The sequence below is a fragment of the Hippocampus bargibanti genome, linkage group LG03 (assembly GCF_051943395.1).
Source record: "Hippocampus bargibanti isolate YZ-2025 linkage group LG03, ASM5194339v1, whole genome shotgun sequence".
In the NCBI taxonomy this organism is placed as follows: domain Eukaryota; kingdom Metazoa; phylum Chordata; class Actinopteri; order Syngnathiformes; family Syngnathidae; genus Hippocampus; species Hippocampus bargibanti.
The window spans coordinates 29,489,997-29,517,655 of NC_142736.1; the positions used below are offsets into that span (position 1 = coordinate 29,489,997).

The window sequence follows — 27,659 nt, forward strand, 5'->3', positions numbered from 1 at the left end:
TATGCTCTATCTCTTGTTTCTATTTATAATTGTATTTTATTTATTGTATTTTATTTAGAATTGTTTATGTATTATTGTATCTATGCTTGTCTGTGACTTGAGAGCTTTGAAAGGCACTCGAAATAAATTATTATTATTATTATTTGTTTAACATTTAGAACACTGAATAAGCTAAACGTCGAACATCCACTCATTCCTTCTCCGATAAAGCATTAGACTTCACAAAGCATGTGATTCCCCCCCCCCCACAAGTTAGACGAGCCTTTATGTGTCCTACATTGGCAAAATGTATATTTCACAGCAGAAAAAAAACAAAACACAGGAGCTGCTGTAAAGGCATTCACTCACATGGCACTATCAAAACAAAACAAAGTCAAAAACAAAACAAAAAAGGACAAGATAGACGTGCAATAAAGCGAAGTTAACGATTACCACCACCATAATCACTTATAGAGTAATTTCATAAATAAATATACAATTGAACGAAACAATTATGAATACAAATAGGAAATGGAAATATTCACGCTAAAAATCTAAATGTGGATTTATAAGTGATGTGACCAACTTTTTATGGATTGAATTGGATTCAGTGCATAGTAAATAAATAAACTGAAATAAATATCTCATTGCTAATCAGTTCAAGGACAAAGTTGTTTTTAGTACCCACAACCCTCCTCACACACACACACACACACACACACACACACACACACACACACACAAAATCATGTGCAAACAACAAACATACGTCACTCAGGCAGCTTTCATGAGTTATTTTCTAATCTATGTTTTTTTATGAGTAAAACAGATGTATTTTATGTTTGCTATTAATTTTGACAACTTTGAAGTGTTCTGTTTTCATTTGGACTTCAAAAATAAAGAGCCTTATTTCCCCTGGACTAAATAGCCTCCTTTGTTTTCTATTTGCTGAAACAATACGACACGGGCGACATTGGCTGCTTTTCAATCATATAAAAATGTGACACCGTGGCGATGTGATATGGGGGCCACTAAAGAACACACGCACCTCGTTGTGGATCTCCTCACAGTGTTGCATGGTGGCCGGCCTCAGAGTCGTTAGGCTGTGGGAGCCGGTCTCCGGATCAGCGTTCAGGTTGCACAAGGCCTCCTGGCATCGTGACTGGATGTAGATCAGAGTGCCAGTGGAGCACTGATGGGGTGGGTGCAAAACCAGTGTGATGATCATACTTGTATAAAAAGCACGGTTGACAATTGACAAATTCAGTCATAAAAGAAGAAATAGAATGAACACCTACACTGTCTGTAAGTAAAGAATCTGTTTAATATATGAAATAGAATGAATTCCGTCTGAACTGTCCAACTTGTAGAGATACTTTGACTTACCTGCGCCCCAATTAATGAGTGTATCAAATCTTGTTACTAATCAGAATTTTATCACAAACAATATTCTGAGACTAAACCACTCTAATAAAGTGAGAAAAATTGCACCACCTTCCCCAAGGCACTTTAATTCGGAATGAACTGTCAAATACATGAAAAATGAAAACATTCATCGGGAGGAGGCTCTCATATTAAGCAAACCAGATGGTAAATGGCTAACCGGAGCTTAAGACAGACGCCACTCACCGGGGAATGCCTGAGGAAGCACACAACGACAAATACAAAATCATATCTGAATTTTTATGTTTTTATAAGACATAATGCATTGCTTTTTTATGTGGAACAAATAATGATTCTTTTAGAGGGTCTGAATCAAGGAAACTGCATTTGAGTGAAGATGAATGGGCAACATGGATTTGATACATAAAAAAAGTGTATTACATTTCCAACTGGGACACAGAAAAGAAGTCTAAGATGGCGCCCGAGTAGGCAGCTGTCAGTGCTCTCACAAGCCTTTTTTTGTTGTTTTTGTGTTGTCTTTGTGTTTTCTTTTGTTACTTTGTTTTGATGTGCGTCATGGGGACTGGATGTGGGCTGTTTTTCAGCATTTTTGGCCATGATATTCATCAAGAAGATCGTGCTGAGCGGGTGCGCATTCTTGTCAGCACGAATATGCCAGCACTGTTTTTGATTGGGAGGAATGTCGGTGCAATTTGCTGTCATTGCTGGACAGCCCTGGGACGATTGTGCTTTTTTGGACCTGTAATGGGCAGCATTTTTATAGCCCTACTGTGCTCAGCGGAAAGATCGATCTGTGCTGTTGGACAGTCTGCAGATGGATGGATGCATTGCTTGCCCGCGATGAGAAGAAAGGAGCGTCAGCGTCGGGCGCCAATGCATATGTGGAACTGTCGCGGCTTGGAATTGAAGCAGATTTACATGGGACAGGAGCTGTGAGAAGGTCTCTTTTTATCAATGGATGATACAGCTTTGTGTTTGCTTTAAACATTTAGCTTGTAGCAGATGTGCACATTTCACCATGACGACCCTGATCCACTGGTGAAAAGGACACTTTGATCCTCTCCTCTTTCAATACCCAAAACCCAGAACTGCTTCATACAACAAAGAGGATGCAGAAAGTGCTTAAAATCGAATGACTGTCTGTGTCTTTTATTTGTTATTGAGGTTTTTTTTGGTTGTGTTTGCCTTCAAGATGGCGCCGCGAGAGTGGCTGTCCTTACAGCAGCTCTGTATTTTGTTTTTCTACTTCTTCCTTTCCTTTCCTCTTACTTTTATCACTTTGCTGCTGTGAAATGTAAATTTCTCCACAGCGAGACAAAGGATAATCCAATCCAAAAAAAAAAATCTCTCAATACGACTATGAAATGTCACATTTCGTATGCATTATACTGAAATGTTCACATTATTTCACAAGAGTGTGCTACAATCTAAAGGCAAAAACAAGTTGATGCGTAATCCCAGAAAGTGTTGTGAAAATATCCTATCATTATAAGAATGCTATCGGATTGTTTGCATGTTCTTTTTTTCCCCCTGCAACCGCAATCAAGCCTCTTCTGGTTTTATTTCAAGGTTGGGTTTGAAATGGGCGTGAGGGGTGTGGGTTGCATAACTCACCTCAGCAACTCTGTGGGTTGAACTAAAGCGAGCAGCATCTCCGGCAAGGATGCAGTGCTGATGGGTGCTGTTCAGGTTATCTGGCAAAGAGACAAAAGACCATGACTCAGAGGATGAGCGCAATGGACAAAACCATGCCTGTTGGAGCTTTAATAATGTATATCAAGAAAATGATGTGATACTCTTTTTCGACTACTATTTGACAAAGCAATAGTCGCGGCTTGTGATTGCTTTTCTTTTTGTTCGTAATGATTGTCAGGATTCAAAGGAATCCTTTTTCAAGAGTATAGTTGGACCCTTTTATTTACAGGTATGCGTTCCTTCTGCTCTGTGGGAATGACGCAACGTCTGGAGCTCAGTTGGGGTTTGATGTTGAGGGATAACATAGTTAGACCAGACTTTGGGCTACTGAAAAACTCAGTTTGGGCATCGTGCAAAGGTAAAAAAAAAACAATCCATAGAACAAAACGTGCAATTCACCTGCATTAAAGAGGCCCAAATGTTTGGGTATTGCGCGACAGACTGTGTTGCGTCCACATGGAGCAAGCAGCACTATACTGCAGTCTCTTAATTAGCAAACAACAGCAGATCGCAGTCAATCTGTCGAAAACGTCAGCGCCATACCGACAAACATTTGTCCAATATCGCAGGAGCTTTACAAGGAGGCCTTACCACTGTTTCCCGCCTATCCCGCCATGTGTTTCTTGTGAGTATAGATGTTCTTCGGTGCTGCTGTTATTTGTCTCATCACCCAATAATTAATTTAGCCACGACAGGGCTGTCAATGGCGGCACATGTGCGTATTTACACCCGCCTGGAGCGGGGAGTACACCGTCTAATGCCTGCGATTTGAAAGTCAAACAAGCGAGTGCTTTTGGGAGAACGATATTATTGTGTGGTAGGAAAAGAGGAAGCGGGGAAAAAGACGGCGACAAAGAAAACAACTTTGCCGCCATTTTTCTCCCTACCTCGCTCTGATGAGATTGTGACGGTTTAGGTCCCCAGGCGGAATTACTCGACGTCTTTAAAACTGTTTATATCCAATAACAAATTATCTCCATCAATCTGCTCTTTTCTTGGCACGCCGGATGCGTTGGCGGCATCAGGAGGGGAGTTGAGGCAAACTCAATAACTGTAATAAGTATTTATCTTTCTTTCAACCGCTGCGCCTGCTGCCACTTGTCTTCCTTTTTCCAGAAAGTAGGCTTTTAAATATATTGGGTCAACTCATGTCTGCACTCAACCCCCACCTTCCTCTGTGCATTGGGACCTGGGAATCTGATTATCCAACAGGACTGGTGTCAAGACTTGCATTGTTCCTTCTTTAACTGCCTAAATTCCATTTGGATGGAGATGATGGTGATTCAATTTGCCTCCAGTGGTTCGGACATTAACGGTTGAAAAGGGGCCGCCGGGAGACAAATGGTGCAGGGAAGGTATCGCGGTGTTTGTCAGTCTGTCCGTCTATCCATCCATTCATCCAAGCGCTTGTTCAAGTTAGGTGGCTGACGATGGGCAAGAGGCCAGTTACACTCTGGATGAGTCGCCAAAACTAAGGTACGTATATGATCGATGAACAATTGAGGGTTTTCAATGAAAATGGGAGTCAGACGGACTTAAAACAAGTGCAGCGGAGACCTTCAAACTGCACACAGGAGGGCTGGAAGTGAGATTCAAAGCGCAAAGCTGAATTGTGAGGCAGTTCAAAATGCTTCACTGTCGGTTTATGTAAAACACACAATGTAACGACAGCAGCACTCTTTCGCCAAGGCCCAAAATATTCAAATGACTTTAACTCATTCACTATATCGGACAATATCGGAAGAAGGATGCTGAGCCTTGAACTGCCAGGCCGGAGACCGAGAGGAAGACCTAAGAGGAGGTTTATTGATGTTGTCAAAGAGGACATGAAGGCAGCTGGTGTGAGAGATGAGGATGCACAAAATCAGGTTAGCTGGAGGACACTGATTCGCTGTGGTGACCCCTGAAGGGAAAACCGGAAAATAAAAGAAGAAGACTTTAACTCATTCACTGCCAGACATGTGCAAAACTGTGTCCACTCCAGTGCCAGGGTTTTTGTCATTGTCACTGGAATTCCAGGACCCACAGTATATTGAGTTTTAGGACTACATAAACATCCAATGCAGCGTAAGAAACCTTGTAATCTTTTATTTCATCAGGAAAAAAATAGTTAATTGCTAAATTATATGGGTCTGGAGTTATATGAGCTTGAAATGAGGGTGACTGTCCAAAATAAAATGCAATACATACATATTGGTTTATATAGCGCTTTAGCTGAAGCTAAATGTAGTATTATTATGAAGCTGGAACAAAGCGCTAATGTGGGGAAAAAGGGAAATGCTGCCCTCTTGTTGAAGGGAAAAACATTGCCAGAGGCCATGGTCAGCGCTTTATCGGCACCCAAATAAGAAAGACCAAAACCCAAACAAATTCGGGAATGGCACTCTGTCATATTTTCAATCCCGGAATAAATTTGTGAATGGCAGTAAATGAGGTAATATCATTTAAATACATTTAAATATAGAACACCAAATGAGGTATTCTTTCCCAAGAGAGGAATTACAAATGACCTGCGTTCTACATTCACACCAATGTCTTCAATGAACCCAACATGCAAACTCCACACACGAAGGCCAAAGCCAAGATTTGAAAGACTCATCGCATTGTCTTTTGATGGAGCGACATACATTAAACGCCGAGTTTGCCAAGGGTTCTTACACGGTGAGCCAAGAACTCCTGTCTCGAATGAAAAAGCACCAGCAACCTTTAGCAAGCATGCCTCGTGCCAAACAGTTAATTCAGGTGGGCCGACAAAGCAACAGACGGCCGAGTCCCTCCCACCCCCTGGCGCGAGCCACTATCGGCGCAAAGCAGTCGGGAGCCTCTCAAGGGCGTGCTCACGAGGCGAAGCATAAATCCCCCACTGATCCGCGACAGTCAAGTCCCATTAGAACGGTCTGCGCAACGGCCCATCACTCTATTATCGGGCCCTGGCCTGAAACTGACGGTTCTATTGTAAATCTCATTGCTGCAAAAAAAGGAGGTCTGTCTGGAGCCCTGTGAAGACAAATATCAGGGACGGGCGAAGGTACAAACGTGGTTTCTTCAGCGAGTCTTACAGTAAATATCTCCACCAGAAAAGATTTTCATGGAACTTATTAGCACATTTTGTCAGTAAGGTATGAATGTTTGTATGTCTATGCAGAAAATTTGTCGCTGCCTTATGCCGAAAACGACCGTTTTGTCTTTATTCATTTCACATGTGAGCCACGGCCTAACCCGACTGAATTTTGGCAAGGGGTTGTTGCTACAAACTGGAAAAGTCAGCAATCAATCATAACTACGTAAGTGTTAAATTTATTTGTGGTTCGAAAAGTACCGATAGAAAACCACCTAAGCACAGGAAGAGCATGCAAACTGGAAGGCTCTCACTTTTTAACCCAGAAAAAAAAAATCTCCTAAGAAAAAAAAAAAAAAAAGATTTGGTTTTGGCTTTGTTGACGTCTAATATGTGTGAATGTGTTTACTAGCCAGAACAGAAATCTGACCTGAGCCTTAAACTTTGATTTACACCCGAAACTTTCACTCCATCTATGTGGCTTCAACAAATAGCATTTCCCTAACCTCTGCAAATGCACTCAATTTCATAGAATTTAAGTTCGCAGTCACTCATGCACATATTTGCAAACACATAAGATGGTTTTCACTGGCAGTCAAGTTTAAACGGCGAGAATAGAACAAAAAAAGCGAGTGAATTACATGGTCATGGCTGCTAGTATGGAGTCATTAGGGAGTTAACGCTTGAAGAAATGAAAAACGTGAAAAATGCTTTTGAATGTGGCTTCATTGTACGTGTGTGTTGTTGTTAAGATTGAATACCTCTCATATAGTAGCAGTCTCCAGACTGGAGAGGCAGCATCAGACCAGGTGTGTGGATGTCCCAGGCCACCTTCAGCCCAATTCTCCAGCTCGCCTTCTCGCTGCTGCTCTCACCGCTCTCGCCTGTCAAGCACAACAAAGGCCGACATTGCAATACAAAAGTACACTCGCTATTCGGGGAGAGTGAAAAGTGTTTAACTTGCAATATGCAGGCACATTAACTCAGCCTGGTGTTTTTTGTTATGGTAGAAACATTAAGTGTAATGCAAAATGCGAAGACCATTTAAGAGTAAAAGCAGAAACAATTAATAAACTGGAGGACTGTCACTTTAAGCTGTTTGTGAGGGACATGTTTAACTCATTCACTGCCAAACATGTTAAGAATGTGCCCACTCAAGTGCCAAGGTTTTTGTCATTGACATTCAAATTCCATGACCCACAGAATATTGAGTTTTAGGACGACATAAACATTCAATGCAGTGTGAGAAACCTTATACTGTCTTCTTTCATTAGAAAAAAAAGTTAATTCCAAAATTTTATGGGTCTGGAGTTATATGAGCTTGAAATGAGGGTGGCTGTCCAAAATACAGTGAGACCTTGGCTTAAGAACTTAATTGGTTCCCAGACAGAGTATGTAAGGCGAAAAGTGTGTACGCCAAAAATGTTTTTTCCCATAGGAAACCATTAAAATGAGAATAATCCGTTCCCAGGTCTCCATAAAATATAAATTTCAACTAAATAAGCCTTAAAACTACACACAACATACCTTATTCTATATATAATAAATGTGCTATTGTATTTTAATGAAAGAAATACACTACACTGTATAATAAAGTCACTTTATTTACATTTGTGATAGTCGTTGATGGCTCTTAATTGACACCTGTTGCTTTCTGACTTGTAAGATCTTACGAAACTGAGGCATCACATTATCATTCATCATGTTGATGATTCTCATAGCCTTTTCTGGATGGAACTGTTCAATAAACGCCTGCACATCAACTCCTGGATGAAAGACATTCAAGGCCAAAAGATCACATTATGAGTTAAGGCACTTTTTCGATGGCGACTGTGTGTCTTGTAGATGGAAATGGCATGAGAAAATAGAAACACTTAATGTATTTTTATTACATAATTTATTTTTATTACACAATTTATTTTTATTACAGTGTGCCAAAAAAAGGTCATGAACAAATACATTTCAGAGGCCTTCTCAAAATATTCTAATTCAGTCCAATTTCATAAAGGCTTTTTGAATGCTCTGTAATGGTAAAGTTATGAATTTGAATCGATCAGATCAGAGAAAAAATAGGTACATACAAAATGTTTTTTTAATGTATACATTTTCATTCATATCTCCCAAAAACAATTTAAATACATGTTTAATAAAAAAAAAAATCTGTTTACATTTTTGCTTTCAATTATATGCAGATGTTAATTTTTTTTTTTCCCACCAAGCCAATGGTTTCACACAATTCAAGCAAGAGATCCACTACTGCGGTTTTAAAAAAAGGTGCTATTGAAAAAACGTAAGCACAATACAACGTACATTGTTCGGCTATCATTATGGTGTGCAAATGGATACTGTTGGATAAAAGCCTTGGCTTGATGTTGTGTGAGGGGTGTTATTGGATGGTGGCTAGGCCATGATGTTCCAGTTTCCGTTCACAGTATGCGCTTGCACTGTTCTCCCTTCTCCTCACTGTTCTTACGACAGCATGCTCAGAAAATAAGACTTAACCTGAATGGCCGACACCCTTCAGCACCAATCGATACTAAAGTCTTTTCGGGCCTCTTTGCCCCGCAGCTGCCTTTTCCTTTTTGCTCAGCATGGATAAATAGTAACTTAATTTCCCTCCATTGTACTCTGAGAGCCGGGTAATGACAGAATTCCCAAAGGCCTCGGCAACTGTGGAATATCCGCCTCTGTGCGGGTTAAAGCATAGCCGCGGCAGATTCCTTTGGATCTCGAGGCTGCAGTATGGCTCCCTTAGGCAACCATCCGTCTGAACACGGAGAAGCCTTATGGTTAAAAGAGTTTAATTTCTTCATCTTGGTCCTGGGAACACTCTTGAGTCAACCACCGGAATAAAGCTCAGGTCAACCTTTGGTCTCAGCAGTCTGGAAGAGATGCAGCTGCAATGCGCGGTGAGGTGTTAGGCCGCAATGTTTTGAAGGTCGAAATTGAAATGGCCCATAGCAAATGGTCATACCGGAACGCTTCGGCAGGTGTTCTTGCTTATGACACCCTAGCTAAGGAAAACCAGCTGTGGACCATGTTTGACGTCCCACCTGATTCACTGGAGTTTGACTTGCCACACACACACAGAAACACACACACACACATACACACACACACACACACACACACACACACACACACACGCACGCACGCACACACACGCACGCACACACACACACGCACACACACACACACACACACACACACACACGCACGCACGCACACACACACACACACACACACACACACACACACAAAATAAACAGCATGATAAAGAAAAACAGGTTTTTGCTATAAGGTGGAAACTAGGTGTATGAAAGATAGGCCCCGTGCGAACCCAATTTCAAAAATGAAAATAATATATTCATGAAACTCATAAAAATTTGATTTTAGGACTTTTTTAGCCTGTGCTCACTCTCTCACACACACACACACACACACACACACACACACACACACACACACACGCACACGCACACGCACACACGCACACACACACACACACACACACACACAAAGGCCTTCAAAAAAATAAACAGCATAATAAAGAGAAATAAAACATTAAGAAAAGGCAGAGAATATTGATAAACAACAGCAATCACTGTTACTGCAAAGCTGAGAAAATATATACGTGAGTAATTTCAAATTCTGTTCGTGCGATTGCTCACTGTGTCAAAGTAGAAAGTTTGGTAGACCATGTTGGTGTCAGTTTCATTCTCTCAGTCTCTGTGACTATTTTACAGTAAATATCAAACACGCTTTCCTTGTTTTGGGGTGAACTATGTCATCAACATCAGCTTCCTAAAGTGATGAGATGTTGTACTTATTTTGCCAGCAAACATGACAACACTCACAAAGGAATATTCAAAGTGTGGAATGTGATAAATGGATGTTCATTGTAATTATGACTGAGAACTGATAGTAAACTGGAACTACAAAAAGACTTTACTCCCACATTTGTCTGTCCATCTGTCCATTTGATGAAAGGATACATTTGGGTAACATCAACGTCATAGAAATGGAATGCTACAAAACAGGGAAACCCTGTACTACGATCTAAACATTGTTTAAAATTACACGGCAAATAACAAATATTTTGCGTTTGCTCAAGAAAATACACTTGTCTGGCCAAGACGTACAGTGAAGTCAATCAGCAAATGCTATCAGTGCCTTCGATAGCGCACATCCCTTGGTTAGGAGATGTGGTTTTATCCATCCAGTACAGTTGAGAAACACTTATCAAAGCTTGGTTCATTATTCCCTATCAGATAATTGCGCATTGATCATTTCTCGGGGAAATGATTCAGATGAGATATGGCGTGTGTGATAAGGGCTGTTTGTTAAGGCTGCGGCATTGAACTCAGATACCGATGTCTGTGATCGCACGATAAGGCTGTCAGCAGCAAGCCGCTGATGACATTTGCTAATGCCCTGACACTATCACGATGAATCTGATGGCGGCTGCGCCAGGGGCCCGCGTCTACAGATGCTGCCGTGTGCTGCAACACTTAAGGTTAGCAGCATTTGATCCACTTGAAAGCGACGCCGATAACTTGACGGGTTATTGTTGTGATGGATCTCATCGCCGGTGTGATGGGATGTAGATTAAAGTGTCCTGTCTAATTAGAACACAGTTGACACATACCTTTGTCGTTGTGGCAGCTGTAGCTGTAAACAGCCACTGGCGAGTGACTGATCAGGTTCTCGTCATGGTGCCACCCTACAGCCATTTTCCCCATGCCGTAATAGGGTTCCTCTTTGAGGTGGCTCATGGCCGACGGGTCCATGTAGTTGAGTAGGGTGACATTGAACTTAGTTGATCGAGTGAATCCCCACGGCGATCTGGGCTCAGAGCAACTCTCTGGTTCCCCCTTATCCTCAATGTGGTAATCAGACAGGGTGTGCTTGAGATGGGCTACGTGACGCTCCGCTCGGCCACTTATTGGCGGGAGACCGGTAGTCTTGAGTGCAGATATGGGGCATTTTCCTTCACTGTGCTCCAACTTGGAATCAGTCGCCTTGCCCTGCGAAGATTCACCCTCCTCGCTGCTGTGTTTGGATGCTATCTCCCATTCGGATTCCCTTTTTGATGCCAGACAGCCGTCATCGCTGTGTTTGGACTCCAAGTCCCACTCCTCACTGTGCTTGGACTCTGTATCTCCCTCTTCGCTCTGCCTGGACTCCGTGTCCGCTCCTTCACTGTTCCTGGAGTCCTCGCTGTGTTTAGACTCCACATCGGCCTCATCGCTTGCCTTGGTCTCAGTCTCCTGAACCACCTTCGCACACTGTGATAGTCTGTCTCCTTCTTTCAGCTGAGACACGTCCAAGCAGAAGAAGCTGTTGAGCTCCCACAAGGCTTTGCAGGCAGCCCTCAGACCAGGGTCGCAACAGTTTTGTCCTTTAAATTCTGTGTCCTCGCTGTGCCAGGGGATGGCGAAGAGTCTAGTGTCCAGGTAGCGGTAGGTATGCCCCGGCTCACCCAGCAACACCCGAGACACAGATGTGAAGACGTCCCGGTCTCGGACACGGACCAGATCCCTCAAGAGGCATCCCTTCTTGCGCAAGGTTAGCAGAGCAGCCTGGACTCTGCAGTGGAGTTCAGCAGGCAATGAACAGGATCTCCTCAGAACCAAACCAGAGTAACTGGAGTCCCACTGAAAGAGATATATAAGAAACATTAAGATTAGCTTGATGTTCACATAATCCAATCCTGTACCGTAAAAAACAGAGGAAAGAAAAAAAATAGCGGCATTGAACATAAAGCAATTCATTGAAATTGTGTAAATACCATGGAAATTTAAAGTGCATTAGAAATAATCTGTATAAGAAAGCAATATTATTGACTCACCAGTTGCTGAAAACCTTGATTGGAAGGTCCTTTGAAGGGGATTTTTTGGTCTCCCAACTCCTGTAATAACCTCCTCTTCTGTAAAACGAAAAGACCAAAAAGGAGAAGAAAATTTGAAGTAGGAATCTACGATACATAACTAATAGAACATTTTCATATGTTCTGAGCTTGTCAAAAATGACAGTAACAAAAAACAAACACATATTCCAAAATCTAAAGATTTGAAAACAAAATTAAAATAAATACATTTCAAAATGGCCGCCACTGTAGCACAAACTAGCCACCAAACAGTTTGATACATAAGTGAATGTTTTTATTATTTAGAGAAAGAAGCCAGTGGAGCTCCGTAGAACTTTCAATTCAACATCCACAGAAAAAAACACCAAACAGTTCAATGAATCAAAGTATATTTCATTGGTTCACATTCCTCTTTTTACCCATAAATATGACACAGATGTGGATTTTATTTATATATATATATATATATATATATATATATATATATATATACAGTAAAGTCTCGTTATATCGATATTCAAGGGAGTCCGAAAAAATATCGATATAACCGGGACTATCGATATATCCGATCCTGTTTGCATGTAATTTTCTCCGTGCGTGCATAGAAATAGTATCGATATAACCGGGACTATCGATATATCGAGACTTTACTGTGTATATATATATATATATATATATATATATATATATATATATATATATATATATATATATATATATATATACAAAGTGTGTACATGATGTTCCTAGTTTGGATTCAGAGCTCACTCATGACCTACCGCTCCTCATCTGGCTTTTAACATGTTTTGTGGGTCGTACATGAAAGGCTCATGCATTAATCTCTGAGCGTTGGAAGCAGTTTAAGGAAAACTCAAACTGTATATTTTCCATCGGCATTTATACTACCGGTATACATTTCATCTGACCTGGTATTGGCAAAAAACCTCATGTAGTCATGTAAGAATGAAATGCAGTGGAACCATTCCATAGTAGTTAAATAAATGTTGATCAGATTTTTTACCAAAAAAATTGCTGCGTAGCATGCACTCTATACACTACAGTACACACCTATTATCTTAATTTCAATTTGTCACAGACATGTTAAACTCAACATGATAGCAGACGTTTCGACTCAGGTTCAGCAAATGTTTGCTAAGATGAGGATGGTGCCTTACAATGAATAGAACATTAAAAAGACACCTGTGAAAATGACAGGGGTTTTCAACGGTTTTCTGAATTCACCTTCAAGGCTGAATCTTTACTTTACGGCTGAACAACACAACGCACGCTGACAGTTTTCTTAAAGGATGCACATGAGCGTGCGGGGGCAAAGGGGAGGAAAAAAAATGAAGCCGACTTGAAGACAGTTTGATTGCTGAAAAACAAAACAACATGCACTATTCATGGCCGGGATAGATTCAAAGGCCGATTGGAAGAGAACTGACAACTTGACACGGATTCGTCTTATGTCAAATTCCGCCTCATGACAGAAGTTGGTGGTATCAAGGTGAGGCGGTGAGCCAGTGTTGCGTGTGTATCCCTTTGTGTGCACAATATACTGTACGCAGATATAGCTTCAGTTTGTGAAATGTGTACAGAGGCACCAAAGTGTGCTTTCATTCCGCGACTTAGAAGTAACTCGCGATCAGGACTGGCAGACGAGGCAGTGCCTCAACCCCTGATCGCACACGAGCGCGGCTGTCACGCAAGCGTCAAATACATCAAGCCGCTCAGAAATTCCATGCAACAAAAAGAAGTGGCCACTGGATGGACTCTGGACATTTGAAACCAGAGAATGTCTGTCTGCACCGTCCTGGTGTAAGCACCAGATTGTGAAAGGAAATGAAAAATATAAAATAAAATCACACAAAAAGGACCCAAGAAGTAAGATTACCAATCCAATAATATTTCTTCGCGGTAGCCAGGCCAACCGTCTCTGCGCTGAGTGATATATCAGATGTGTTTTTTTTCCCCCTCCTTTTTTAATCTCTCGCTTACTTGATGGGATTATCCCTTCAGCCGGACTGTTTATCACAGAAAAACATATTAGGTAGAATAGGACTCAATTGGTTTTCTTTGATCCCATCCCATAAGAGATATCTCATTTTGTAGTGGTTATATATAAATTTAATATTCCTCCCCATCTGTGACATATAAGTGGACACTTTCTTCAAAGCTCTCTGAGTAGATAAATGTCCGTTTTTTTTTTTGCATCAGCGGCTGAGAATAGCCAGATAGCTCTGCCTCCTCAGAGGATAAAAAATACTTTTGAGTCTAAGTCGCCAGTACGGTTCAACACGCTGGATGTTGTGTGATTTCTGCCGGAGAGGTCAATCTCATCTGGCTCCCTTGATCTAACTAATACATCATGAACTGCAGGTACGTGGTAGAAAGAGGACCAGGGATAACTTCATACATTGATTTGACATACTGGTTCATGAATCCTGTTTTATTTCCCCATTGTTGGACGAATAAAGGTTTTCTGATTCTGATTATGATTATTAAGGCGGTGTTTTTGTTTGTTTTAGTACCAAATTACTAATTCCTAAAGTGAAATGCTCTCAAGAATGCATGGTTTGTAATTGAACAGTTTCATGCAGAATTTCATAATTTTCACCTAGCGTTTCTGATATCATATAGATATGTCTCAAAATGATACCTTCGCACAATAAAGGGGTGTGCTTGTTTCGTGCAAATTAGCCATTGCTCCTAATACGGTGCCAATGGTGAATCAGGTTTCTGTTAACACATTTTGTGTGCAGTTATATGCATATGGCCCAGTCTTGATGCCAATTAATGGATGGTCAAACTTTCGGCTGGGATGGTATTCAGCAAATTTGCCCCACTGTTAAATTACAAGCCCCACCCAAAAATTATTAGAATCTGATTTGCTTTTATGTCAACGTCCTTGCTTTTGAAAGAGCAGGCAGAGGCCGCATTCAAAAGTAGATCACCCGGATCCCAAACAGACCAACAATCAATCATAGAACGAAGTACGTCTACACCAACATAAGAAAAATTAGCAATCTGGATCACCAAAATGAAATGATTTTAGTTGATGAAAGATAGACCAACGCAAGTATAGAATAAGACAGCATAAACTACAGAACTTCTTGTGAGGCAACTGCGCATAAGATGTCAAAGTCGACTGGAAAAAAAGGGTATTTGCCTGGCATAAATCTTTCATCACAGCATGATGTTGGGTTTGTTACTTTACAGTCTGGCTCTCGCTACCTCTTGCTCCACTCCAGCTCCACTTTGTTGTCCAAATACCTCTCAGTAAAACAGACGACAATCCTGAAACCAAGGCATGATGTCACCCGGGACAAACAACACATCTACAGAAAGCTCCAGAGTTGATGTGAGGCAGCTTCATGAAGGAACTCCGTGTTTGGACAGCACACTATTGGTGCTTGTGTGGCACCGTTTCAGAAAGCACTCGTCTTGTGCAAAAGTGACGGTGAATCAACAGTTTTGCCAAGTGAGCTGTAAAACTGAAGTAGGAATCAGAGGGGCAGCCCGTTCGCATCAAAAGCGCTTCCTTCTGGGTCCATTTGGCACCGGCTCGCAAAATGTAGGCAGCACGTGTGAAGCAACTGGGAGAACAGAGAATGTCAGTGGTCATCCACCATCTGCACACATTTCTGTGTGCGTGACGAAAATCTCTTGAAGCTTCTGATTTCATATTTCAATCTTGAAACAAATGAAGGATGATATCAAGTGGATCAGGGAGGACTATTTACAGTCAAAATTCCAATTTAAATAGCACACGTTGTTTGGGAGTAGTCTGGAATACCTGGAGAAAATTCGTGCAAACGCCATCAGAGCATGCAAACTCGACAGAAAAGTCCAAGTTGAGATATGATTATGCAGACCATGAATTATTTTTATTTTTCTCCTTGATTGTGAGCACTGGTTTGTTTCGGTCTCTATGTGCTGCAATGGATACTTAACGTGCACATGTTGAATTTTGAGCAGGATTAAACATTTGCTGAGCTGCAAATGTGTGGTGAAGGGCGTCCATTTAGTCCGCTGTTTAGGAGGTCGGGCACGACCTAAAACATTTTAGAACTTGCTTAACATACAAACATTGGCCTGCCACGGTGATGTGCCAAGAAATAGACACACCCCACGCACTGGGACAAAGATCTAACATCTGTCGTACTTCTGGAGTACGTATTTAAAAATCTAACAACAAAATACACAAACAGATTGTTGTGAACAATATTGCATGCAACCATTCAGATAAAAAATCCTGGCAAGAAGGTTAATGCTCAGTATGATGGGTAACTGATGGGCAAAGAGAGAAATGACTTACTGGAATGTGGTGGTGTTGAGCACCCAATGGAGCCCCATAATGTGTAACTAACGGTCGGCCTGGACAAACCCAGACCAGGACTAACTCATAAATATGAATGACACTGCCAATACATCAATATAATTTCAAGGGGCTGGTCCGATTGTTTTTAAAATAATAAGCTCAACTTTGTAGAATACATAAAAATCTTTTAAATTGTTGATCTTTCACTTCACTTTGTTTTATTGTTTTTTGAAAGGCGCTTGAAATAAAATGTATTATTTATTTATTATTCAAAGAAGCAACATGCTAATCATGCTATTTTGTTGCTTTATTTATTTATTTTGAATTTTTTATTTGTAGTTCTTATCTTTGGGAGTGACCAAGTTGTATAGGATCCGGAATGAGTACATTAGAGGGACAACTCATATTAGAGGCTTTGGAGAGAAAGTCAGAGAGGCCAGACTGAGATGGTTTGGACATGTCCAGATGAGAGAGAGCGACTATATCATGAGAAGGATGCTGAATCTTGAACTGCCAGGCAGGAAACCGAGAGGAAGACCGAAGAGGAGGTTTATGGATGTGGTCAAAGAGGACATGAAGGTAGCTGGTGTGAGAGAATAGGATGCACAAAACCGGGTTAGATGGAGGACACTGATTCGCTGTGGCGACCCCTGAAGGGAAAAGCCGAGAGGAAAACAAGAAAGAAGAACTTTGTATTGCTTAACATACCCTTGCGTTAACAAAATACCATAAATACAACACAATACAATATATATTGATTTATGTAGCACTTTAACAACAGCTGAAGCTGTAACTAAGCGCTTGACATGGACAATTATCATGTACAGAAAAATAAAGCGTTGACAAAGATAGTAGAAAGCACCAGAGAGTAAAACCCAGATCAAGTCGGAATCATGCTGAGTCGAATGCCAAAGAGATATTGAGATAAATATGAGATGTTCCTTTGAGCTGATTCCATGACCAGCACTTGCAAATCAAGAAAGAATAATGATTTTTAAATTCATTTATGAGCACGAGGACCACAGGTTCATAGTGACAAATAGGAGACAGGCCGACTGTTAATTGTTGTTAGCGGATGGCAAACGCGCTGAACATTCCGCACATCGGTGGTGAGAAACGTGATCATTAATATTAGAACATTTCCATCTATCTCCCTGGACAGAAGGGCCAGTTATTCCATCCGACCCTGGGCAGACCTTTCACATGCTGTTTATAACACCAATCTGCGCACATTACCGGAGCAGCGGGAGGGCGGGGGACCACGGCCGGTCATTAATTAGATCCCCACTCATGGAACCTCACACGTAGTGACTGCCGCAAGTACAGCGTCTACTCCAGTTTGAAAAAAGGTCACCCATGCGCCAGCTAATACGCATTACAGGGTCATAAACATCAAACATCTTCGCATTCTTCCTTAGCCATCTGTTTCCTTTTTACAGCGTTTATCATCATCACAGGATACTTCAACTTTTGTTGGCATGACTGGGGAAAATCTTGTCTGACCTCACGTGTTTTCTTGCTGGATTTAGCTACTTTTCAGTGTTAATGCAACGGTGTTATCTACATAATGCTTTTCATAATAATGCAATGATGTAACGAGTGACACTGTTGAATGACTTTCTGATCCCGCTAAAGTGCAACAAAATGAGTCTTTAAGATTAACAAACAAAATCTGTTCTAATGAGATTTGAATTTCTGATCTATATTTCCAAACTAATTTTGAATATTTGTCCCATTAAATTGAGAGTCATTTATGACCAGTAGATGATTCTGAATATTCCAGATTGTCTCTTTGGGCTGCAATGCTTCCTGTTATTATTTTTTTATCTATTTGGGATCCAATCAGATTACAGATGGTTTTTGCAGCCGCGTTAATCCAATCTGGCTGGGGTGTTTAGAATCAGTTGCCCCGGTCATTGCAACTTGAACTACATTATCAATAGGACTTTATCTTTAACCACTCAAACCGAAGGATCAATAAGTGTTTTTTGTTTCAAATCTGCCTCAAAGGGCCCAGAAATATGTCAGCATTTCTCCATCATCCGATTGATTGTTCAGAGCCGTGTCATGTCATAATCAATGTCCGATGTGAATATTATATTTTTGGATGAAATGTTATCTATTCTTTGTGACGCATGATGAACAAAGTTATTATTTGTACGCTTAATTTACATGTTTCTGAACACGCCACACCAAATATCCTTGTGTATATCAAATATACACAAAGCAAGATCCCGGCGCTCTTGGCGTTTAAGTGCTTTTCACTGTGACTACTGCGTCAACATCTATTTCACACGTATCGACACCTCAAAAGGGGAAATATGTTGCATGTGACCTTTCACTTGTGTCAAATCTGGAGAGGAGATATGGAGAGAGGCGGATGGTGATTTAAGACGTGTGACCATGTATTGCTTTTCATGACCTTTTTCTTGGGGAGATTGAAGGAGCATACTTGAGATCAAAAACATGATGATTAGATGCTTGACACCTAAAATTGTAGTTAAAACAGCATTTTGTCTCTATTAGCGCACTACAATGTATTTATTTTTTTACACGTTAAAGCCAACAGGGATTGACAGTAAGGACGTTTCACCTTATCCTGGTACAATGCCTAACAGTCAGAGATAAAATCGAATCAGTGGTATTTTTTCACCAAATCAACGGGATTCAAACTCATAACCGAGTTGCAACAAGAGCCACTTCTAGAAGTTCATTAACAGTGACTCCCTCCCAAGAATCTGTTTTGCTCTGTTACTTTTCAGCCAGCCTGTAATGTTTCCATCATGATTATTTCGATCGAGGTAAAATCTTTTTAGTTTTCACCTTCCAATTACAGCATGCTCTCATGAGGTCAGCTGTTTTCCATCTGGAATGGCCATTTTAAATGCAGACAGAGTCCCTTGGTATTCAGGCGGGATCCAGAGGTAAAGGGATGTCGGGCGGAAAGCAGTGAGAGGGATCAAGAGAGGAATGGGATAGAAAAAAGGAGAGTTGATTGAAAGAATGTGATTAGCTGTTATCCACGAGGGACCAGGGCCACCGAGATGTTCTTGCCGAGCTGTCGCGCCTTGGGGTGTCAAGGAGAAGTCAGTCCTTTCAAGAGCTCACTCGTTCCTTACCTCCCGCTTGCGCTAGCATCCCCAAAACAAAATCAATATGGTTGTGCAAAGTGGAGCCTGGGCCCATGGGGGTGGGCTGAATTGGCTACGACGAGACGCAAGCCTTGTACAGAGGGTGATAGGTGTCCTCCAAGATTGGCCCAAAAGAAGTGTCAAGGACATATCCAAGGACCACAGCACAGAGATCTCTGAGGCTACAAAGCTTACCTTCTCTGCCCAATCAACTACTAGGGCTAGGCGACTTTAAACGGTTGTTGTGAAAAACAATGAGCAGGTAGAGCGTTTGCTCAAGAAGCTAACGTTGCGTGATTGCAGAATAAACAGTTTCAGGCCCAGATCATTATTGGAGAGTGTTATCTTGCAATTAAGCTTTACTGTGTCACTCACCCCGCCAATAATAGGAATCTACACAGGACGATGAAAGTTAGGCAAAAGCGGGCACCTGTCAGCTAAGACTTGCTAGCTAACACGGCACTACTAGACTGAAGCATGTTGGAAGAACAAGACCGCGTCTTACACTTTGTTGTCGAACAGACATCGTACTTATCTACCAAATGTCAACTGAAAATAAATAAATAAATAAATAAATAAATAAATAAATAAATACAAAATTCGACAACAGTAAGTAGCGGTGGCATTAGCGCTACTACAAGACTGATGATAATTTATCATACCAAAGAGCAGCGGTTTACTGTCTTCGACAATCAACTGTCAGCAGATGAGTCATGAATTTCCATTTACAAGATTTGACGAAGAAGCCGGAAAACGAGGCGGATGAAGCGCGCAAGTGGGATTTCAGTCCCCCAACGTGTCTCTGGGTCTGAGTGACTGATCACAGCCGAAATGGCTTGTGGCTCTAATCCAGTACCACTGTTAGACAGTGCAAAAACCCGGCTCCAAGTACTGCACTGCTGCCTGATCAAACCAATCATGTGACAAGCAACCTCTTCAAATGACGATTTCCAGACTCACTGTCCTTTTGGCTCCATCTTAGATCTCTGTGACACCGCGCAGTCAAGTACCTCATCGCGGATAAAGATAATGTGCAATCCAACCAAGAAAGGTTGGAAGTCAAGGGTAAATAAAGCGCTTAAGACTGGTTGACAGCTCTAACAATTATTGTGCACTCGATTGTAACCTTGTGCTACACACGAGATTTTATTCAGTGTTGTCTGAAAACGAAAACATTCCAAGACTTTACCCTGATGCATACAATATAAAAGGTCTATTTTGGAAAATCATACGATGAACAGATAAAGATATACTGTATTTGGTCTCACTTAGTTTGTCAAAGAATATTGTTAAGCTGCTTATCTTCCAAACTGTGACAAGCCGTCCAGCTATCATTGATATCACGTGGACAGCTAGGACAAACTCTTGAATTATTTATTACTATGCGCCCAGTGCTGTTGCATTTTTTTATTGCAGATTATTAACAAGTAAGCAGCTGCTGACAATCACCTAAGCCACTAGTAAAAAAAATAAATAGGTTTCTAAACAAAGCCAGTCGAAACAGGTCTGATTCAATCCCATGTTTGACCCAGATAGACTGGTATTATGATGTGATATAAGATTAATATTGAATTAACAAACAAGGATCATTTCTGATTGTTTATACGGTCGGCACGCCGTCTTCCTGAACTCGAGAAGACGATAATTTTTCCATAATGGCTTTAGCTGAAAAAGTCGGAGCAGACTGTGAGCTGTTCGTCTTGCTTGTCAACCCACTACATTTCTTTATTTATTTTTCCTTCACTCATTTCAAACAAAGGGAAATATTCTACCAGGAATTGAATGACTTAATCCGCTTTTCACTCTTTCCCAGTAGCTTGAATGGTGACAGATTAACACGCTGGAGGTTTACAAACCCAGCCATTTGAAAATGTAATTGCTGGTGGCGCACTGCATGCATGTGTTATAAGTTGAGAGTTAATATTCAAGCCTAAAATGGAACGCTCGGGTCCGGCAGACTAGCAACCACGCCGGGTGTTCAGTCACGTACAACATCAACGAGTCTCTTGCTGTCCCTCGCCAAACGCCTCAGTTACTGTTCACTTCTGCTAATTATTACAGCCAATCAGAGGGGTTAACGGGGCGGAGCCTGGCTAGACCATGTTCTGGGGCATTTAACAGCTGGCAGGAACGGAGGTGAATGCATTGCACACTGCCCTCCGTCCAATAAAAATAAAACACGCTGACATGTGAGGTGTACTTAAGAGATAGAGTGGAGTGGGGTTTGGGAAAAAAAGGTGGTTGGAGGGGGCTAAGTGATAGAATGATGTCCAAGTGCCACCTAGTGTCAACTTTGGATCTTCTATGTCCGGCCATCAAAGTTTAAGGGTATCAGGATATGAGGTGAGACATTGGTACAGATGGTGGCAATCAAGGATATGAAGATGTACAAATAAAAATCAGCAGCTAGTAAATTATAATAAAAAAAGAAATCACTCACCAGAAGGTCTGCGTAGGTTCTCAGTTGTACAGTTTTCCTTGATCACTCAACAGCGTTAAGGATTTGAAAATGCAATGTTTTTAATAGCTCTGCTTATCTCACTTTGACATCGGTGACTATCACAGGTGGAGGTGGCAAAATTAAACACACTTTTGTAATAAACAGATACTTCGTTAAGAACAACGACTTTCAAAAAAATGGAGAGGTGGGATGGGTAAGGTGAGAAACTTAGCCACCGTTGTCATTCCGCTTCTGATTCAACTTCGAAGACCTGACTTCAACACCAATTTTCAGTGTTTGTACCTTTCGTGAGAGCATCGAACATAGTCCTTTGAAATACAATGAGAAAGTGCCTCTATGTGGCTTATTTAACAACAATTCCGTTTGCAGTGATTCAAACCAGTCGTCATTAGCAGATGAAATCCTCGATCGTTTTCTGTCAACAAAATTATTACAATTACGTGGGATCTTCTATTTGAAACATGAAATCAATGCACTCCTGGAGTGATTGTAAAACTCTTAGGGTGGGGCGCGTTGCAGCCCTGTGTGGGTCATTCGCCAAAGTATAAATTACACTCGGTCCGTGCCCAGAGGTGAGAGGGATGAGTGTGGAGGTGAGCTTGAAATAATGCTTAGGTCACGACAGCTCAGCCCTCCATTACGGACGTTTGAAAAACTATTAATCTTGCTTGTAGTCAGTGGCCTAGAAATAATTACTTCATCTAACGTATGTAATACAGCATGACCAGGAGTCGGGCCAGGTCAATTTGAGGATGGGGGAGGCAGGTCGTGAGGTGAGGGGGCGAGGTGTGGTGTAGATGGGTAAGAGAGGCCGCAAATTACCCAGGCCCGGTCTCCAGCAAAAGGGTGACTGATGTCCCACTCACTCGGGTGGGTAGCTTCAATACACTTGCAACAAGGATTTAGACAGATAGACAGATAACACACACACACACACACACACACACACACACACACACACACACACACACACACACACACACACACACACACACACACACACACACACACACACACACACACACACACACACACGCACTCACACACACAGTCCATGCTCATGTTAATGAATGATCAAATGACAGCCCCAGAGCGAGAGGAAGACACATTCTTTTTAACTGTGGGTTTCAAAGGCATCACGAGTTATAAAACTCAATTTGGTATTTGTTATTGTCAGCAAGAACAAATCCTGAATTGCAAAAATGCTGCAATAAACAGAAGCCTGAGCGAAATATGGTATCATACCGGTCGGACGATTAAGTGGACCAATATTGGCATTTCCAAAAAAATACACAATATATGGGTATTGGCATTCAGGATCTGCACTCAGACTCACTATAAAAGTATTCAGTTGCGTTTCGTTTAATTATTAGAATGACTGCGCTTGGTTCCGCAATGTTGTTTGCCAATACATTTTCAGCCATTTATTGAATGGGACAAAAATTCAAACACAAAATGAAAACACTCGCAAAGAGCACGGAAAAGGGGAACATTTCTGGAAGCGAGTGGAAAATGGAGAACCCAAGCTTGTTTACACATTATCAAATCAGATTTTCTTTTAATTCTCTTTCATTGTGTTCTATCCAGGCAACCCGGTGGTCCAGTATTTTCGTTCCACATTCCAAAAACATGCTTGAAAGCTGAAAATGTGAGTTTGATCGCATATGGCTGTCCCCGGCCTACTGCCCAAAGAAAGCTGAGATAGGCTGCAGAACCCTGTGTGACTCTTGTGAGAATAAGCAACTCGGGAAAACAAATAAATGAATATGGTTTTGTACAATACAGTGCTGTCTTTATTTTAAAAAATGACCAAAAAAAATGAGGATTTTGGTCAGGGCTGGAATGCATTCATATTCCAAGTTTAAGGACAGTAAGTAATTATCTTGGTCACACAACGAATAAGTGATGTTCCTAGCATGTAACAGAAAATAGGGGTAATGCACATGGGAAAAATTGTCATGATATTAACTCATTCACTGCCATTCCCAAATTTATTCAGGAATTGAAAATATGAAGAGCGCATTTCCCAACGAAGGAGTTCGGGTTTTGTTTTTTTATTGCTTGAGTGCCGATAAAGCACTGGCCAGACCCCTGGCAATGTTTTTCAGTTCCACCAGGGGCAGCATTTCCTTTTTCCAACGTTAGCACTTTGTTCCAACTTTAGCTGTTGTTAAAGCACTATATAAACCAATATGTATTTATTGCATTGTATTTTAGATGGCCACCCTCATTTCAAGCGCATATAACTCCAGACCCTAAGTCTAAGGCAGGGGTGTCAAACTCATTTTTGCCGCGGGCCACATTGTAGTTATGGCGTCCTCTTTGAGGCCATTATGAATTTGGGGATTCCATTACAATGTTTCATCTCGTAAACAAATGATTTTTTATTTCTTTTGACTTCAAGATGGCAGCTGCTGTATTTTGTTTTTCTACTTCTTCCTTTTCTTTTCCTTCCATAACTCTGCTGTTGTAAAATATACATTTCTCCATTGTGAGACTAATAAAGGCAAATCCAATGTAATCCAATAATACATAGCGAAAGCACAACAAAGTAATGAATAACTAGTTTTCGAAACTGAAGTCAAGAATAATGACCGTTATTGTGGTTTATATGGGACACATTGAAATTTTAGTTCGGACTTTAGTCAGCTTCATGGCACTTGCCATGCTTGATTTGCTGTCGCGGGCCGATTAAAATGATGTGGCGGGACATATTTGGAATACTGTTTTATAAAATACAGTGCTAACTGTCTTTATTTTAAAAAATGACAAAAACATTGATGATAGATTTTGACATCTGTGGTCAAAGAATTCTTACGGTGCATTGAATGTTTATGTAGTCCTAAAACTCAATATTCTGTGGGTCCTGGAATTCGAGTAACAATGACAAAAACCCTAGCACCGGAGTGGACAAATCTTTGCATATCGTCTGGCAGTGAATGAGTTAAGGACTTCCATTTTTTTCCCCCCCGACAAGCCTGCGCAACAGTGCCCCCTGGAGTGGCTCACAATTAAACCACATTAATAACCTTTTATTTTTTCCATTTTAGTTCTTTATTTATTTTTGCCCCAAATCACGGTGAACACAAAGCACAATAAAGACGGCTATCAGAGAAACCCACACAAGTACGTACTCAGCCTCCATGAGCGTCACAGGAAGTATGTATGAAGTGACATAAATACATGCAGCCCTCCAGTGGCTGTCACAGCTGGCATTGCAGGTGCAAATTTAATTAGTCAAGGTGAAGTCTCCCTTGTTGTCTAAGAAGGAGGGATAAGGACGTGGAAGAAGAGGGGAGGGGGACTGTAAACACGAGCTATAGCCTAATCAGGTGTCACCGCTGCATTTGATCATCCCGCTAAAACTTGTCACGGATCCCCCGGCAGAGAGCGGCCCGCAGTGGGTTGAGAACAAAGGAAAGGAGCTGTCATGGGAGAAACGGGGAGGGTGACGTCGGTGGATGAAGAGTCTGCCCATTAGCGGTCTCTTCCGCTTCCCCCTAAAGCCTCGCCTCGTTTATTTGCTTCTTCGGCGAGGAGGCTGCCCGCTCCCGACTGTTTTCTGTCGCTTGCACTTCCCATCAGAGTAGGAAAGAAATAATAATAAAAAAACGCAGGCCATAACTGCCATCCTACTCGTGCGTCAAACTCCCAAAAGTAGTGTGCTTCTTTTGTTTATCTCCACACAACACCACAACAACAACAACAAAACACCTTGTACGAGGATACAAGATATTTTGTTTTCATCAAGTGCCACTCTAAAGTCGTACGGTCCTCCTTTTGGAGAACCAGGAAAGGCAAATATCATTTTATTTCATTCACCCTTGGCCAACACACACACACACACAGACACACACACACGCATAGTGATTGTTTACCTTTCGGTTTTCTGCAGCTAATGAATAACATTAGCCGATTGAACCACATGTGAAACACCACCAAGGCCCAATCATTTTTTTTGGGTGATGAGCGCGGCAGGCAAGATTACAGGCTAACAAAAGAGCAGGCATGGGGAGAGGAATATTTAAAAGCCCAGAGAAGTGATACATAAATTAATTAAAGGACACAAAAAAACAAGCGGAGAATTAAAGTTGGAACATCTGTCAGCGACTTAGCTTCCCAACGTAATACCAGTGTTAGAACATTTATACCCTTGAAGTTAATGATCCCCTCTTCAATTGACAGTCAAGGAAAAACTCGCAGCAGCATCCTGCAGAGACGACGATAAGAAAGGGGGGTATGGGGGGTTTCCCTTCTCTCAAATATAAAATAAGGGGAAAAAACAGTTTAAAGAACCTTGGCACTAATCCCTATTGTCATCCCGGCACAGCAGAAGGATTTACAAACACTGATAACTCCGCTGAAGCTGACTACTGCGCACCAGTTACGGGGACAGTCAGTCGTTCAGATTAGCCCAATCCCGCCGTGCTGTCACTCAACCAAGACAGTAGCCTGTCAACTCATTTACGTGAGTCCATCGCATATACGACAATAGACCCCCCCCCATATGTGTGACAAAGACTGCGACGAAGCAGTCCACTCGTCGGCAATATAACGAGGGGGGGGCGGGAACGGTGCGGCGCTGTTGTTGGATTAAGCTCCTGGCGTGCGCCGTCGTTGACACTCTTGACAACAAGTGGAACAACTATTAAATGCCGACGAATGCGGCGCCCACTTTGTGTCAGATGAAATGTACTTGTGAAACTTTTGTTGAGGGGAAATAAATACATGAAAATAAAGAAATGTGCATATATATACTGTATATATATTTTTATATATACACACAGTTATATATATTATATATCCATCCATGTTCCAGACAATTTAAAGAGTTCAATCATCCTGTCGTGCGTGTTTTTGGAACGAGGGATGAGAATTCTGAAAAAAATCCTCAAAAAAAGACTATCAACATCGCAGGGATAATACTAGTGGGCCTCAATAGGCAGTACATATGCACCTAAAAGCTAGCAACCACTCATTTGACGACAATGAGGTTAAAATCTTAGCGAAAGAACATAGATGGTTTGAAAGGGGAGTAAAAGAAGCGATTTTCAAAAAAAAGCTAAATCCTTCTTTAAACCGATATGGTGGGGTGAGGTTCAATTTGGATCGTTCATACAACAGCCTACTTAGGCAAAATAGGATTAGAAATACTGGTGAGGTGATACCGGTGGAAGTGGGGCAATCCGGCCAGTCATTAGTCAGAACAATATATATATATATATATATATATATATATATATATATATGTTATATATATATATATATATATGCATGCATATATATATATATATATATATCCGTGCGTGCATAGAAATATATATACTATATATATCCGATATATATATATATATATATATATATATATATATAGGGCCTAAACTACCAGTAAGACTTTAGTTTGAAGACGGAGTTTCTTGGATAAGAAGCGGAACGTCCGACACCTTGACTGGCAAGAAGTACATATGACGGCTGAAGACAGGGCTAAGGGCAAACATGACAAAAGGGGTTGATAAGTGAACCCTTACAGTCCCTAACCCAAGCCCCTGCCATCGCGCACACACACAAAAACACACACACGCACACACACACACACACAAAAGGCCCTGACATGCTATCTCCTCACCCCGCCTTGTGTTCCTTTCCTATTCCACATGCCGCTGGAGACAAGCCTCAATTCAGGAGCGCCTGAACCAGGCAAGTGGATGTGACCCGCTTGCCCCCCTTCTCAAGTCAGCCTC

General features: G+C 41.4%; 1 protein-coding gene across 1 annotated transcript in view; it reads right to left on the minus strand.

Annotated features, from left to right (window-relative positions):
* Positions 1-27,659, minus strand: part of fto (FTO alpha-ketoglutarate dependent dioxygenase) — a 144,242-nt gene that overhangs the window by 106,830 nt on the left and 9,753 nt on the right. Inside the window, exons 2-6 of the mRNA XM_088992986.1 lie at positions 11,988-12,065; positions 10,785-11,793; positions 6,898-7,020; positions 2,998-3,077; positions 1,028-1,171 (exon numbers count right to left, since the gene is read on the minus strand). Coding sequence (XP_088849112.1) covers positions 1,028-1,171; positions 2,998-3,077; positions 6,898-7,020; positions 10,785-11,793; positions 11,988-12,065 — 1,434 coding nt within the window. The remainder of the gene's footprint in view (positions 1-1,027; positions 1,172-2,997; positions 3,078-6,897; positions 7,021-10,784; positions 11,794-11,987; positions 12,066-27,659) is intronic.